The sequence below is a fragment of the Spermophilus citellus genome (genome assembly GCF_964194105.1).
Source record: "Spermophilus citellus genome assembly, chromosome: 5".
NCBI classification, from domain to species: domain Eukaryota; kingdom Metazoa; phylum Chordata; class Mammalia; order Rodentia; family Sciuridae; genus Spermophilus; species Spermophilus citellus.
Genome location: NC_138186.1, coordinates 115,163,492 through 115,175,762, shown reverse-complemented (window position 1 = coordinate 115,175,762; position 12,271 = coordinate 115,163,492). Strand labels below are relative to the sequence as shown.

The 12,271-nt window shown below is 43.7% G+C and overlaps 1 protein-coding gene across 3 annotated transcripts in view; it reads right to left on the bottom strand.

The window, feature by feature from the left end:
- SOBP (sine oculis binding protein homolog) overlaps positions 1-8,687 on the bottom strand; it is a 165,708-nt gene extending 157,021 nt beyond the window's left edge. For all 3 annotated transcript variants that reach the window (XM_081296553.1, XM_081296555.1, XM_081296554.1), the window contains exon 1: positions 8,384-8,687. In XM_081296553.1, coding sequence (XP_081152679.1) covers positions 8,384-8,479 — 96 coding nt within the window. In that variant the 5' untranslated portion in view covers positions 8,480-8,687. The remainder of the gene's footprint in view (positions 1-8,383) is intronic.
- Between the last annotated feature and the right edge of the window lie 3,584 nt (positions 8,688-12,271).

The following is a 12,271-nucleotide window of genomic DNA, read 5'->3' as shown; positions in this document are numbered from 1 at the left end:
CAGGCATGCGCCACTATGCCAAGCTTTTCTGTTGGATCTTAATGTGAGGACATTCATTAGACACCCTCCTTATTCAATTAGAAGTACCTTATATATGTCAGAGTTCAATCGAAATGACTTTAATTGAACATTTCATCAGGTAAATAATAGTTGACATCAAAGCACTATGAAAATAGTGATTACCAATTCTGAAAATACCTCTGAAACATTAAGTACTTCAAGCTCTTCAGAAAGAGCTAATGATTTTTTTAAAAAACATCAAACACAATTCTTTTTTCTTTTGAACTAGGGATTGAACCCAGGGGCGCTTAACTACTGAGCTATATCCCCAGTCCTTTTAAAAAATATTTTATTTTAGAGATAGGGACTCATTAAGTCACTTAGAGCCTCACTAAAATTCTATAGTTGGCTTTGAACTTGCGATCCTCCTGCCTTCGCCCATCAAGCTGCTGGGATTACAGGTGTGCGCCACCATGCCCAGCCCATTAAGCTGATTTTTAAACACAGGTAAGTACCATTGAATTTTTTTCATGTCAGATCTTGTATAATTAAATGCTGATATGTTTTCAAATTTGTATCCTACCAAAAGAGTAGGAATTATTCAAAGAGCTCTTGATCATTTTCCCAAATGAGGCAAAGTCATAACCTCTCTTTCTTCATAAACATTATTTCCACCTTTACTCCATGTCCCAGTTCTAGCAAAATATGTCATCTATCCCATATATATTGAGAGTTGTTTGAGGGCAGAGACCTTTTATTTCATTTTATGGCTCACCTAACACAATGTCTGGACACTTAGAAGGTACTCAGTAAATGTGCCAATTCACTTGGATCCATTCATAAATATAAAAAAAATGTGTAAACATAGAGAAATGATAAAATTCAGGAAAACATAATTCTAAATATACTGATGTGAAAGTTTAAAAACCATTATATGAGCTGGGCACAAAGGAGCATGCCTGTAATCTTAGCTATTCAGGAGGCTGAGGCAGGATGATTGCAAGTTGGAGACCACCCTGGGCAATTTAGCATGACCTGGTTTCAAAATAAAATTAAAAGAGTTGGTGATATACCTCAGAGGTAGTACCTTTTTAGGTTCAATCCCAGTACCAAAACAAACAAACAAAAACCTAAAGCATATAGTATTAGTGAGCACTCTCATACTATTGGGAATTAAACTGATAGAACTTTTAAAAAGAGTGATTTGACTCTATGCATTAAAAGGCCTTAAAATTTTGCATACCATTTGATTCAGCAATTTTATTTCTAGGAATTTTAGGAACTATTCTAAGGAAATAGATATAGACATATGCAAGTTCAGGAATATTTGTCTCAGTGTTGTTTTCTTAAAAACAAACTAAATGCCAAACAATAGGAACTTGGCTAAATAAATTGTACTTTAGTCACATAATGGAATATTATTATGTTACTAAAATATATGCTGTAAGTAAAATTTTAGTGCCATGAGAAGATATGAACAATATGTTAAGTTTTAAAAAGAAAGTTAATACATACGAGTTCATTTTGTTTTTTAAAAAAACAAATATCATACATAGAAAAGGGCATGAAAAGACACACATCAAAATGTTGACAGTAATTGTATCTGGGTGGGAAAATTATAGGTTTTGTTTTTATTTTTGCTTATTTCTGTTGCTTACTCTACTATCTGTCATGTCTGTGTATTACTTTTGTAAAAAAAATAAGAAATTTAGTTTTAATTAAAAATTAACACAGTCTCACTGATAGTCAACTACATCAGTCATATTCGCAGTTCTAATGACAATAAAAAGAATCTGTCAGTTACATTACTTAGCTTCAAAACATTCCAACATGCATTATCCAAAAAGTAGAGCACACGAAAAATACTCTCAAAGGAAAAGAAAACTTCCAATCCTGAGCAATTTATAAGACAGCTAAAAAAATGCTAGTGTCTCTGCTACCTAAGGTTATGAATAACGGAATGATGGTTATTTTTGGAAAACATTTTCTCTCCATTGCCATCTCCATGTGTTCTAACTTCTGAGGTTAATTTCTATTAAGCATCATTGGACTCTCTAATAGAGATAAAGAAAGTGAATCTGCAAAAGAGAGGCAGGGCCTTGATCAAGTTCAAATGTGAAATAAGAATTGAAATTGATTAGAAATCAGTTTCTAATTCTATTCCCAGGCCTGGCCCAAGGCTGCATCTAAATTGTCTCCCTTAACACAGATTCAGTGGGCCAGTTTTATTTATGGTTTTGCCAAGAAAAAGGTCATGAAGTAAAACTTAAATAGTACAAAAGAAATATCTGAAAAGCCCTCTACAGATTGCAAAGTATTTTCACATCCATGGTCCCATTGGATCAGATGGTATAGTAAGGACAAAACCACGCCCCACAGATGGCCCATTAGAAAGTCATCAACATTCATGAAATAATAAGAGTGGCCAGATTCACATTCTTGGTGCAGATTTTATACTTTGAGCCCTGCTGTTTCTACCTGAATGACAGTTTTGGAGACTGAAGTCCTCTGAGGATGATCACTATGCTTCACTTTGGTTCATTTTGCAGCACTGTTGTTAGTCACACACCATGATTTTAATGAAGGGCTAAGTCCAGAGGACACTGTTAACACTAACACACAACTGGACAGGGCCTGAGAAATACCTTATTCTCTTATTGATATATTCCGAACTGGATGACTACATAATTGGCATATGAATCCAAAATAGTGTAGTTTTATATATAAAATCTATGGTGTTTTATTGTCTTCTTGGGACACAGAGTAGACAATGACACAACCACATTTTATTCTGCTGCCAAGACACCAACTGTCCTAAAAGGGTCAAACAAATGCTGTGAAATTGTGGATACTGGCCCTCTGCAACACTGGCAGGCATGGCAGGTGTACAGCTGTGTGCAGCTGTGTCCTATCACAGCTGCAGAACTGCCCTCAAACTCACCAAGACTTGTTACATTGTTTTCCTGTCTGTGCCAAAGCCACCAGCCTTAAAGTACTATAGAGTCCCACAGGCCTTTGGTTATATAGAGATATTAACACCCATCAGTCTACAGATCCTAAAATATACATTCAGCAAATCTCACTCACCACATGCTTTCATGTCTGTTTACATGTTTCAATTGGCACTATCAAAAACAAAGTACTCTATTTTTTTCCCTCCTTCTATCCTGTAATATCCCTTCTCTTTCAGGAAACTATTCAATAATCTTATTAGCTTGAGAGTACAAGTGTGGCTGGCTTCCCATTCCACAAGAGGAAGTTTTAGACTTCAGGGTTTTGATGATACACCTTCTATTACTTCTAGTACGTTAAAGAAGAAGAGGAAAAAGAGGAAGAAGAAGAGGGAGGAGGAAGAGGAAGAGGGAAAAAAGTAAGGTACTTTCAATATATAAAAGGGATATTTCTTTAGAAGACATGATATAAAAATGGTCACCCTAACGAAACAGTATCTTTCCCTGGGACTCTCTTTTAGAGAGTCATAGCACTCACTAATATTCGCCCTTTTTTGAGGCCCTGTTTTGGATGTTCCTTCAAAAACTCTGTTACCTCTTGGTTTCTGTAAATCTGTCTTTCACACAAGCAGAGTAGGGCTTGGCTTCTCAGAGCAGCGCTTGGCAAGCACACAGGCAGGAAACGCAGAAGGGAATGAGTCTGTCAGACTCATTTTCTTCTAGTTCAAATGTTTATTTCAGATTCGGGAGGAAGTGAAGTGGTTCCTTTCCATTTCCTCGTCTCTGGAACCTGTGAGTTGTGTAAGGCTTAGAGAATGGTGCTCTACTACATATCACACTCCATGGCTCATAGATGGAGAGACTCTTCCCAGAAACCCCAACTGAATAGAGCAGAATGCATAGCTCTCCAAACCCTCTCTGGACTGTCTCTTCTGGGTTTAACCTGGAGTCTTGAGCCAGGCAACTGAGAGCAATGATAAGGGCTTAAGAACATCCTACACCTGCTCCCCAGGGGCAAGACCCATGTCTCAACTGACATTAGTCCCTAGCTCTGCCACATGGCACACCTGAGGCTACTCTCAGGAAGGAAGGTCTGACCTAACTGTGAAAACCACAGTGGGATCTGAACCTACTTTCTTAGGTTCCTGAGATTTATTGCATCCGACATCAGGTTAACATTTCAACAGCAAAACTTAAAATGTACCTGATTTGGTAATGAGCTGATTTCAAACTTGAACATGCTGGCTTTTCCAATCCACACCAACTTCTCTAATTTTTTTTTTTAATTTTTTAAGCATCAAGTTATCTCACGGCACTCACCAGCTAGGCTCTGCAACTTGCTTTATTGTCTATACAATTGACAGAGATCATTTTTAATGTAATGTCAAATGAAGACCATCAGAAACCAGACTAGAAAATCTTGTGGTAAGTTTTCTACTAAACTCTAACAGATGTGCCTGCCTCAAACTTTAGGGATCAGGACTGAAGCATAATTTTAGGAACAAATTACTTGCTGAGAATATTAATAGACAGAAACCTTCTTCAGCAAAGGTGACCCTTTGACATTTAACATAGATTTTCCAGCAATTGATAAAGAAGCCAAACATTGTAAGTGTGTCAATTATGGTTTGTTTAGGAAAGTTTCCAGGACAGAGTGCTTGATCTAATCACATTGGTTTTGTCAAAGAGTTTTAAAAGATAAAAAAACTGACTCATTATCTCTACTCAGAGTTCAGACTTGAAAGATTATATTATTGTTTGGTAGCTACTGATCACAAAGTACAACTTACACACTAATTTATACTTACACATTCACTAGTACAAACTCATTTGTATGCTACATCTTGCATATTCTAGATGAACTCCTGAAATTAATTAACCCTTTCACATTTTGGAATTCCCTCCTGACATCCCTTTCTTATGGCACATGTGAGCTAGAGTGGAATCAGAGACATATTACATTAGATACAATTCCAATATTCATTTTAGAAACCAAAAATAGTGAAAATATAAATTGCACTGTCATCTGATTTTTAGAAATCCTCTCTACTACTCACTGATTAAATAAGACACACTAATTGTAAGTAAAGCAAAATCAAGAAAAATCAGAATGAAGGGAAGAAGAAAAGATAAACATTGTAAAGGTCATAATGAGACAAACATTTCTACTTGAAGATACTTTCACTGAAGTACACCATAAGCAATCTATGCCAAGTCATGTACTTCTCACTCACAAAATTATATTGTATCAAATTCAAATTTGTTACAACTGCCATGTACATTAAATCAGTGATAACGAAACTGTAACTCAATATCTGATCTAGTGAAACAGCAACCAACATTAGCTCTCAGCCACATGAAGACAATCTCCAATGCCATTACTGGTGTCAGCTAAACCTCAGCAAGTTTGTCTTCTCCAGCCATTTTTAAATAAATAGGTGACTATCTCAATTAGGAGATCTTGAAGGGAGTCTCTGAGATGAGGCAATTTTGTTGTTCATTCTCAATACCCTGCATTTGCTGTACTTAAAATAGATACTTGTACCAATGTCCTTTCTATTACCCGGAGGAGAAAAAAAAAAAATCACATAGACACCAGTCCCTTTTCTTTCAGCTCACAGAGAAGCAACTCGATCCAACCAGTGTTGAAACCTGAGTAGGTCACTGTACACCACGATAAAATTCCCTAATCCCTGAGCCAAATCTCCCTAAGGGGGGCCTCCTCCTGATCCTCCACTTCCCGGGCTGACTTTTCCATTCGCTCTCTCCTCTTTCCCCCTTTCATTTCCCCTACCTTCAAGCCTTGATATGTGATCCGAGGTGGGGGCTCAGGTTTCCGTTTTTACAGCTTAGGCCGTGCTAGCTGTATACATTCCTTTCTTTCTGCCGGGCAGTGATTACTTACCAGGGCTTAGTTTACACTGGTCCAGATGAAAGCCGTTCAGATGAAGGCAAACACAGCCAGGCAGCTCCAGCGGCACCAATATGAAGCTGCACAAGGCTACATTGTGTTCCCGGTGACATTTTGTTGCACACATTTTTATACAGGGCAACCAACTTGTTATGTTACTCTACACTTCACATTGGGGAGCTGAAGGGTAATGATACCAGGGGATTCAGGGAGGACTTTTGTTGCTGTAGTTATTAATTTTAAAAGCAGAAAAATATTAATGATTTGCCCCCCCCAAAAAAAAACTTTGACTTTGAGCAACCACCTTTTTAAAAAAGGCTTTTGGGTACGAGTATATTAGAGGAATGCCTACAAAACAATTCCACTAGACATGGCATGGTGTGAATGGAAATGACTGAAAATTTTGGCCAGGGGTCTTACACAGAGTTCCAAACCAGAGAGAAAATACAAATCCTACAGGTATTTTGGATTATTTGCTATGCAAAACTTCTTGTTTAATGCTACTTTGGATGGAAATGATGAGGATTAGAACTTCAAATAGTAGATGGTGATTTGAAAGAAAAATAACATTTTAAAAAGAGGAAATTCTGTTCACCAAGGTTAATTCCATACTTAGTCCTGCAGCACTGGCTAAAAATTGTGTAATTTTTCCCCTTCATACAATGTTGTTTTTGTTTCTTCCTCACCAGTTCAGACAAACATCTGTTATACTGTAGAAGGACAACTATCTCCCAAACCACGGAGTGCGCCTGCAGCCAAAGTCAACAACACGAGCCCAAAGTATCGAGCACAGTCAGCCTTTATATCCAGCCGGGATAACATTTCACATGTTTTGATTAAAATTAGCTAATTTGTAATTCTAGAACCTATGAAACTTAAAAGCTGCCATCCATATAGATCACATTAGGCAGCGTTTTAAAGGGCCAGAGCATGCTGTGATTTCCTAGTGGCCTTCACCTCTGTCCTCTTCCCCCACTCCAAATTTAAAACGAAATGGAAAAGTAATCTGGAAATACAGGACAGGAGGGAAGGGCAAGAATGGTTATTGTAGGCTGAATTCCACCCTCATGGGAAGAAAACAACTTCTACCTTTTTTTTTTCTACCTTAACTATCAATGGTGGTTTCCATTACAAGGAATAGCATTGATTTCCAAGGCAAATCTCCTTTGGACTAATACTACACTTCTTGCTTCCAGATACTAAGTTTCTCACACTGAAATAAAACCCTAATTTCAAAATTTAAATGCTGCTGACATTTCTGGAAGGAAGGTAAAGCTAAGCATATACACCTAGCTACACACGTACACACACACATTCACACACAGCAGAATGTATAACCGTTTGTCCCTTCTAATCGTGGGCTTCACACGAGGCATTCTTATGGAATATACGTGTTCTAATCAAGAAGATGTCAGAACGCAATAAATGAAACTTGCATACTGTTTTTATCTAGTTCATCTTTTAAATACAAACTTAACCAAACCTGACCAAGTTACCTGGCAGTATTAAGCAGAACACGGGGAGCATCAAACCTGCTACTTTTTTGTAACTCACAGAAAAACAGACAAATTAAAAAAAAATTAAGAGAGACTCGTAAAATCAACATGGAATAAAATGCTATCCCAGGCAAAGCCTCGGCATGCAGAAAATAAGGGAATGGGGGCGACGAGTGGGGTCCGGAGCTGAGCGGTGTTCTTTTACAATCGCTTCTACACGAACAGCTGGAGCGCCAGGCGGCTGCGCTCACCACCTCTGGAGCACCGCTGGTCTGGCGAGGAGCCCGGCCTCGCCGAAAGGACTCCGGCTGGCCTTCCCGAACAATGGGCAGGCGCCCTGCGAAGGCCGCTCTTCGGGGCTCGCTGGGGTCTGGTTAACTGGGAAGCCAGGCGTACAGAGGCTAGCGAGAGGCGGAGGTAGCGATGGAGAGGCGCGGGCGGGGGCGAGCGAGGCGAGCGGGACGTCAGGACAGCCCTCAGACCCTCACAGCTCTGGCCGCAACTCGCCCGGCACTGACAGCCCCTACACTGTCGCAGCTGTAGACTTGGGGCGAAGAGGGATCCCTGAGCTTAGGGGTGAACCGCGGAAAGGGTTGAACTCCAGCTCTCCCAGGGTGCCTCGGCCGAGCAGCTCTAACTTTGGAGAGGCCGGAAGGACGATTCCCGAGGAAGGAGTAAAAACTACACTGCTCACTAGGAAAGCCTCTTCACCATTCCCACCCACCACTTGGACCCTGGTCCCCTCCTCTCTGAAACGAATCTGTGCCAACCTGGGGTTTGTAAGGTCAAACAGTATGTGGTAGCCCCCCACCCCCCGCCCTGCTTCGAATCTGAGGCTGGCAAATTTAGGGGATGCAGCCCGCGAGTTGACCTCCGCTTTGCACCTGGAGGAGGAGCTGAGGCGTTCCGGGCATCCTACGGTAACTGACAAGCGCGTCCCTGTACCCCCGAATCCATACAACGGCCCAAAGGGAGCGGACCGAAGAAAGAGCTCCGTCTCCCCAGCCCCCAAGGTCCAAAAATACCTTCATTTCCTCATTGATCTCCCTTTTCACTGGGTGAGCCGGTTTCCTGCTCCTTTTATTTTCCGGAGGTCTCCCTTCTTTCTCCATTTCTGCCATGTTTTTGTGTCTGGTTTCTGTGGAGATGAAATGGCTGCTGCCGCCGCCGGCGGTGGTGGTGGTGGTGGTGTTGGTGGCGGTGGCGGTGGTGGAGGTGGTGCTGATGGTGGCAAAGCTGGCGGAGGTAGCGGTGCTGGCGGGGCCGGGGCTGGGAGGGGGGAAAGGCAGGCGCGGGAGAAGCGGGGTCTCTTCTAGCGGCGGAGAACGTCAGTGGCTGTCAGAGGGAAAGGTAGCTCGGGGAGTCTCGGGGATGCCGCCGCCGCCGCTCCTGCTCCTGCTGCCGCCGCCGCCACCACCACCAACGCCGCCAACGCCGCCGCTGCCCGTGCCGCCGCCGCAGCTTCTGTCGCTCCCGCCGCCGCCGCCGCCACCGCCGGGCTGCATCCTCGGTGCCCCATGGAGTCGTCAGCCATCTTCCGTCTCTCTGTCCGTCTGCATGGGCGAGGGGAACGAGGGCCGGGCGCGGAGAGAGCTGCTCTGGGCGTGCGTGCGTGGATGTGTGTGTGCGCCCGGGAGAGCGCGCCAGCCCCGGCGCCCAGCGCCTCCCGCGAGCCGAGCCGGGGGCGGGCCGGGGGCCGGCGCGGGGAGGAGGAGGGAGCAAGGGAGATGGGACAGGGAGGGGGCCGGAGGGAGGGGGCCGGAGGAAGGGAGGAAAGTAGGGGGGCTAGGACAGCCCCCAGCTCCCGAGCGGGCGTGGCTTCCACCGTCACTGTATACGCGGATGCCGCGCGGCTCCGGGGGCTGCTCGCGGCCGCCTGTTCATCAGCGGCGGGCACCAGCGGATCGCTGCGCCCCTCGCGGCCGCCACCTCTCTGCGACGACCCACGCGCGTCAGCGCCCGCTCAGCTCCCAGCTTTCTTCCGTAACTCAGTGATGCGGGATCTGATGGGTTTGGAGTTGGTTTTTTGAGCTCGCCCTAGAAGCTGCTAAGGAAAAATGAATGGGAGTGAGGGGAGGAGGTTGAGTGTAGGAGAGGGCGCGGGGACCTGAGGTCGCTGCGCTAGAGGGCCGCTTACCCCAGGAAAAGACCGACAGAGCTCTCTGCCTCTAGACTATAGCGCCAGGGTGTTGGGCGGAGGATGGGGATGGGAAAGGAATCCCACAGCCCTGATCCACCCTGAGATACCAGGATAGTATGTCCTCCTTCTGGGGACAGCGCAAAGCGTGTAGAGTCCCTTGGAGAGGTCCCAGCGCCCAGTCTAAGCGGCCCCCAAAGCTGCGCTGCTCCCTCCCACTGCTCTTGCAAGGTAGTTTTGCCTTTCAGAGAACCACTCAGAAGTAGGAAATTTCGGCCTCCAGTCCCCAGATCTATCCCTCCTCCCTTCTCTCCTCACCTACTACCCCCATTGCACAGACACGCACGTTTGCCCTCCTACAAAGTAACAGCTTTTACCCTGTGACCCAGAGCTCACTCTTATCGGGGTCCCTCGAATGTAACCCAAAAGTTGGGCTTAGCAGGAGCTCAAGGTCGGGCATAAGATCACTCTCTCCAGAATCCGACCGATCTCGCCACTCCCAGCGGGACCCTCTCCTCCTCTCTCCCCACGACTTCGGTCGAACCCGTGCTAGTTCTCTGTATGTCCAGGCGTGCCACTTTTGGTCCCCTCCGTAAACGCCTAGGGCCACGTTCGGATTGCGTCCGTCCCTGTCTCTGGATTGAGGCATTGGTATGAATCGTTTGATGAGGCTTCCGTGAGACACCCGGCCCTTAGCTCCTACAAGCTACAGGGGACTCAGTGAGGCTCCCAACTCAGCTTTCCCGCGCCGCGACACTTCGTAATTACCTGACACCATGTGATATGGGGGTGTCCATTGTTCCACTGCTTGTTATTGTAGAGTGTTCATTATGACAGTGATGGAACTTAAAATTACACATTTTTAAGTACTTAAAAAATAGAATGAATTCAGTGTGGGGGTATGAGTAAGCTTTCCATTAAAATCTCAGTTCGGCCTGTCAAATGAGTCTCATTCTGGATATTAAATTGCCTGATTTGCATTTTAGCATTGTTTTGTTTCTTAAACGTCTAATTAGATATATTTAGGGGCATACCCATCGGGGCTGAGCACCTCCTCGCTGCTTGTTTTGTGTTTTAGCATCATTGTGTTTTGTACCCGCCAAATTCCAAATATTTGGGAGTGTACCCAGAAAAGCTGAAAACCTCCTCTTGCCTCTTCTCTGCCCTGGATCTGGGGAGCGAGGGAAAGCCGCATCCGGATCCCCGTGGCTCTCCAGATCCCAGTGAAGCCAGGAGGCCTGAGCTAGCCGGGCGGAGCCAGCTCCTGTCCTGCAAGGGGTTCACGCGAAACACTTGCGCCCAAGGAAAAGTTAAAATCTCTGGGACGATAAGCAGGGACGCCAAAGAGTCAAGAAAGGAGAATTAAAGAGGTTTTAGGGAGCTGCGCGACAGAGCGTCCTCTATCCGCGATTTTTCCCAGTAGCCTCTGGGAGCATATCCAGGTTCACCCAGCTTGCGAGCCCCAAGTCCTCTGGCTGGGTTTTGCATCAGCCTGTGGAGGACTTAACCACGATCCGTGCAGCGAAAGCGATGCACAGAGAAGCCCAAACCTGTTTGCATTAAAGCTCCCCGCCCTCTCCTGGACCGTTAGCACATTCCTGAGTGTTTGGGGGGGGGGGGTACTAGAGGGAGTATCTCCCCAATACTGTTGGTGGGAGGAGGAGAGACAAAGAGAGTCCTCAGGGTTTTATAAACTGAACTTCACCCAAAACATCTAACAGATGACGTGTGGGTTGGAATTAGTTTTCTCTATGTTGTCCTCTTCTTATTTAATGAGGGAAGTAATAAGAACCCTTGGCGGGGAACTTTTGAATATTCCAAAACCGCGGAAACATACGTTGTAAACTGTACACAAAAAGAAGTTTTTTTTTTTCTTTTTCTTTTTTTTTTTTTTTTCTGGAAACATGTTTAAGTCCTCTCCATTTCCTTTGGTGCCAGAACCATTACAATTGATTCACTGTTGTTCAGCTGATATCAAATAACAAGTTATGTACCCCAAGCCTTAAGATACAGTTTCAGGAGTTAAGAATAAAGTAAACAGAAAAAGTGAACTATAGCTCAGAGGTATACTTAGAGGCTGTTAAACTTTCTTTAGAGAAAATGACTTTCAAAAAATGGTTCTGGTATTTAATAAAAAAATAATGACATTAATCAGGTGAGGAGGGACATCTTTAGAAAATATACACAAGGAAAACTTTTATTGTAGAGTGAACTTCAAAACTTATATGATCATTTCACATTGTTAATCATGCTAGGCCTTTTCAGACATACTATAGGTGAAGACAATTATAACGAAAGTTGCTGCTTTATGAATTTAGAATTTGGAGGAAAATAATGTTCCCTGGATAACTTCATAGTTTGGAAGAATAAACCGTTTATGTTTAGGAACAATATATAAACATATCTTAGACACACTTGCGCTACTGTGACATACTCTTATGTTCCTAGTCACTAAGGCATTTACTCATATCCTTTTCCCCTCTCCACCTGCACACATACACATACCACATTAAAAGTTCCAAGTGTACAATTCTCAATTTTCCTTCTACTACCCCTGCCATCACCAAGATGAGTACAGAACTGATCTTTCAAACATTCCTTGAGTACATTGTTGTATTCTTTTCCTATTCAAAGCTTCTCTTGATGTTTGTTATAATTGCATTTCACCTGAAAAACACATCAGAGGAAGATTTCAGGTTGACTGCTTTTGAACCCTTTACCTCTCTATGTGCTTCTTGTTATCTCCAAGAACACTTCACTTAGAGACCCAGTCTTA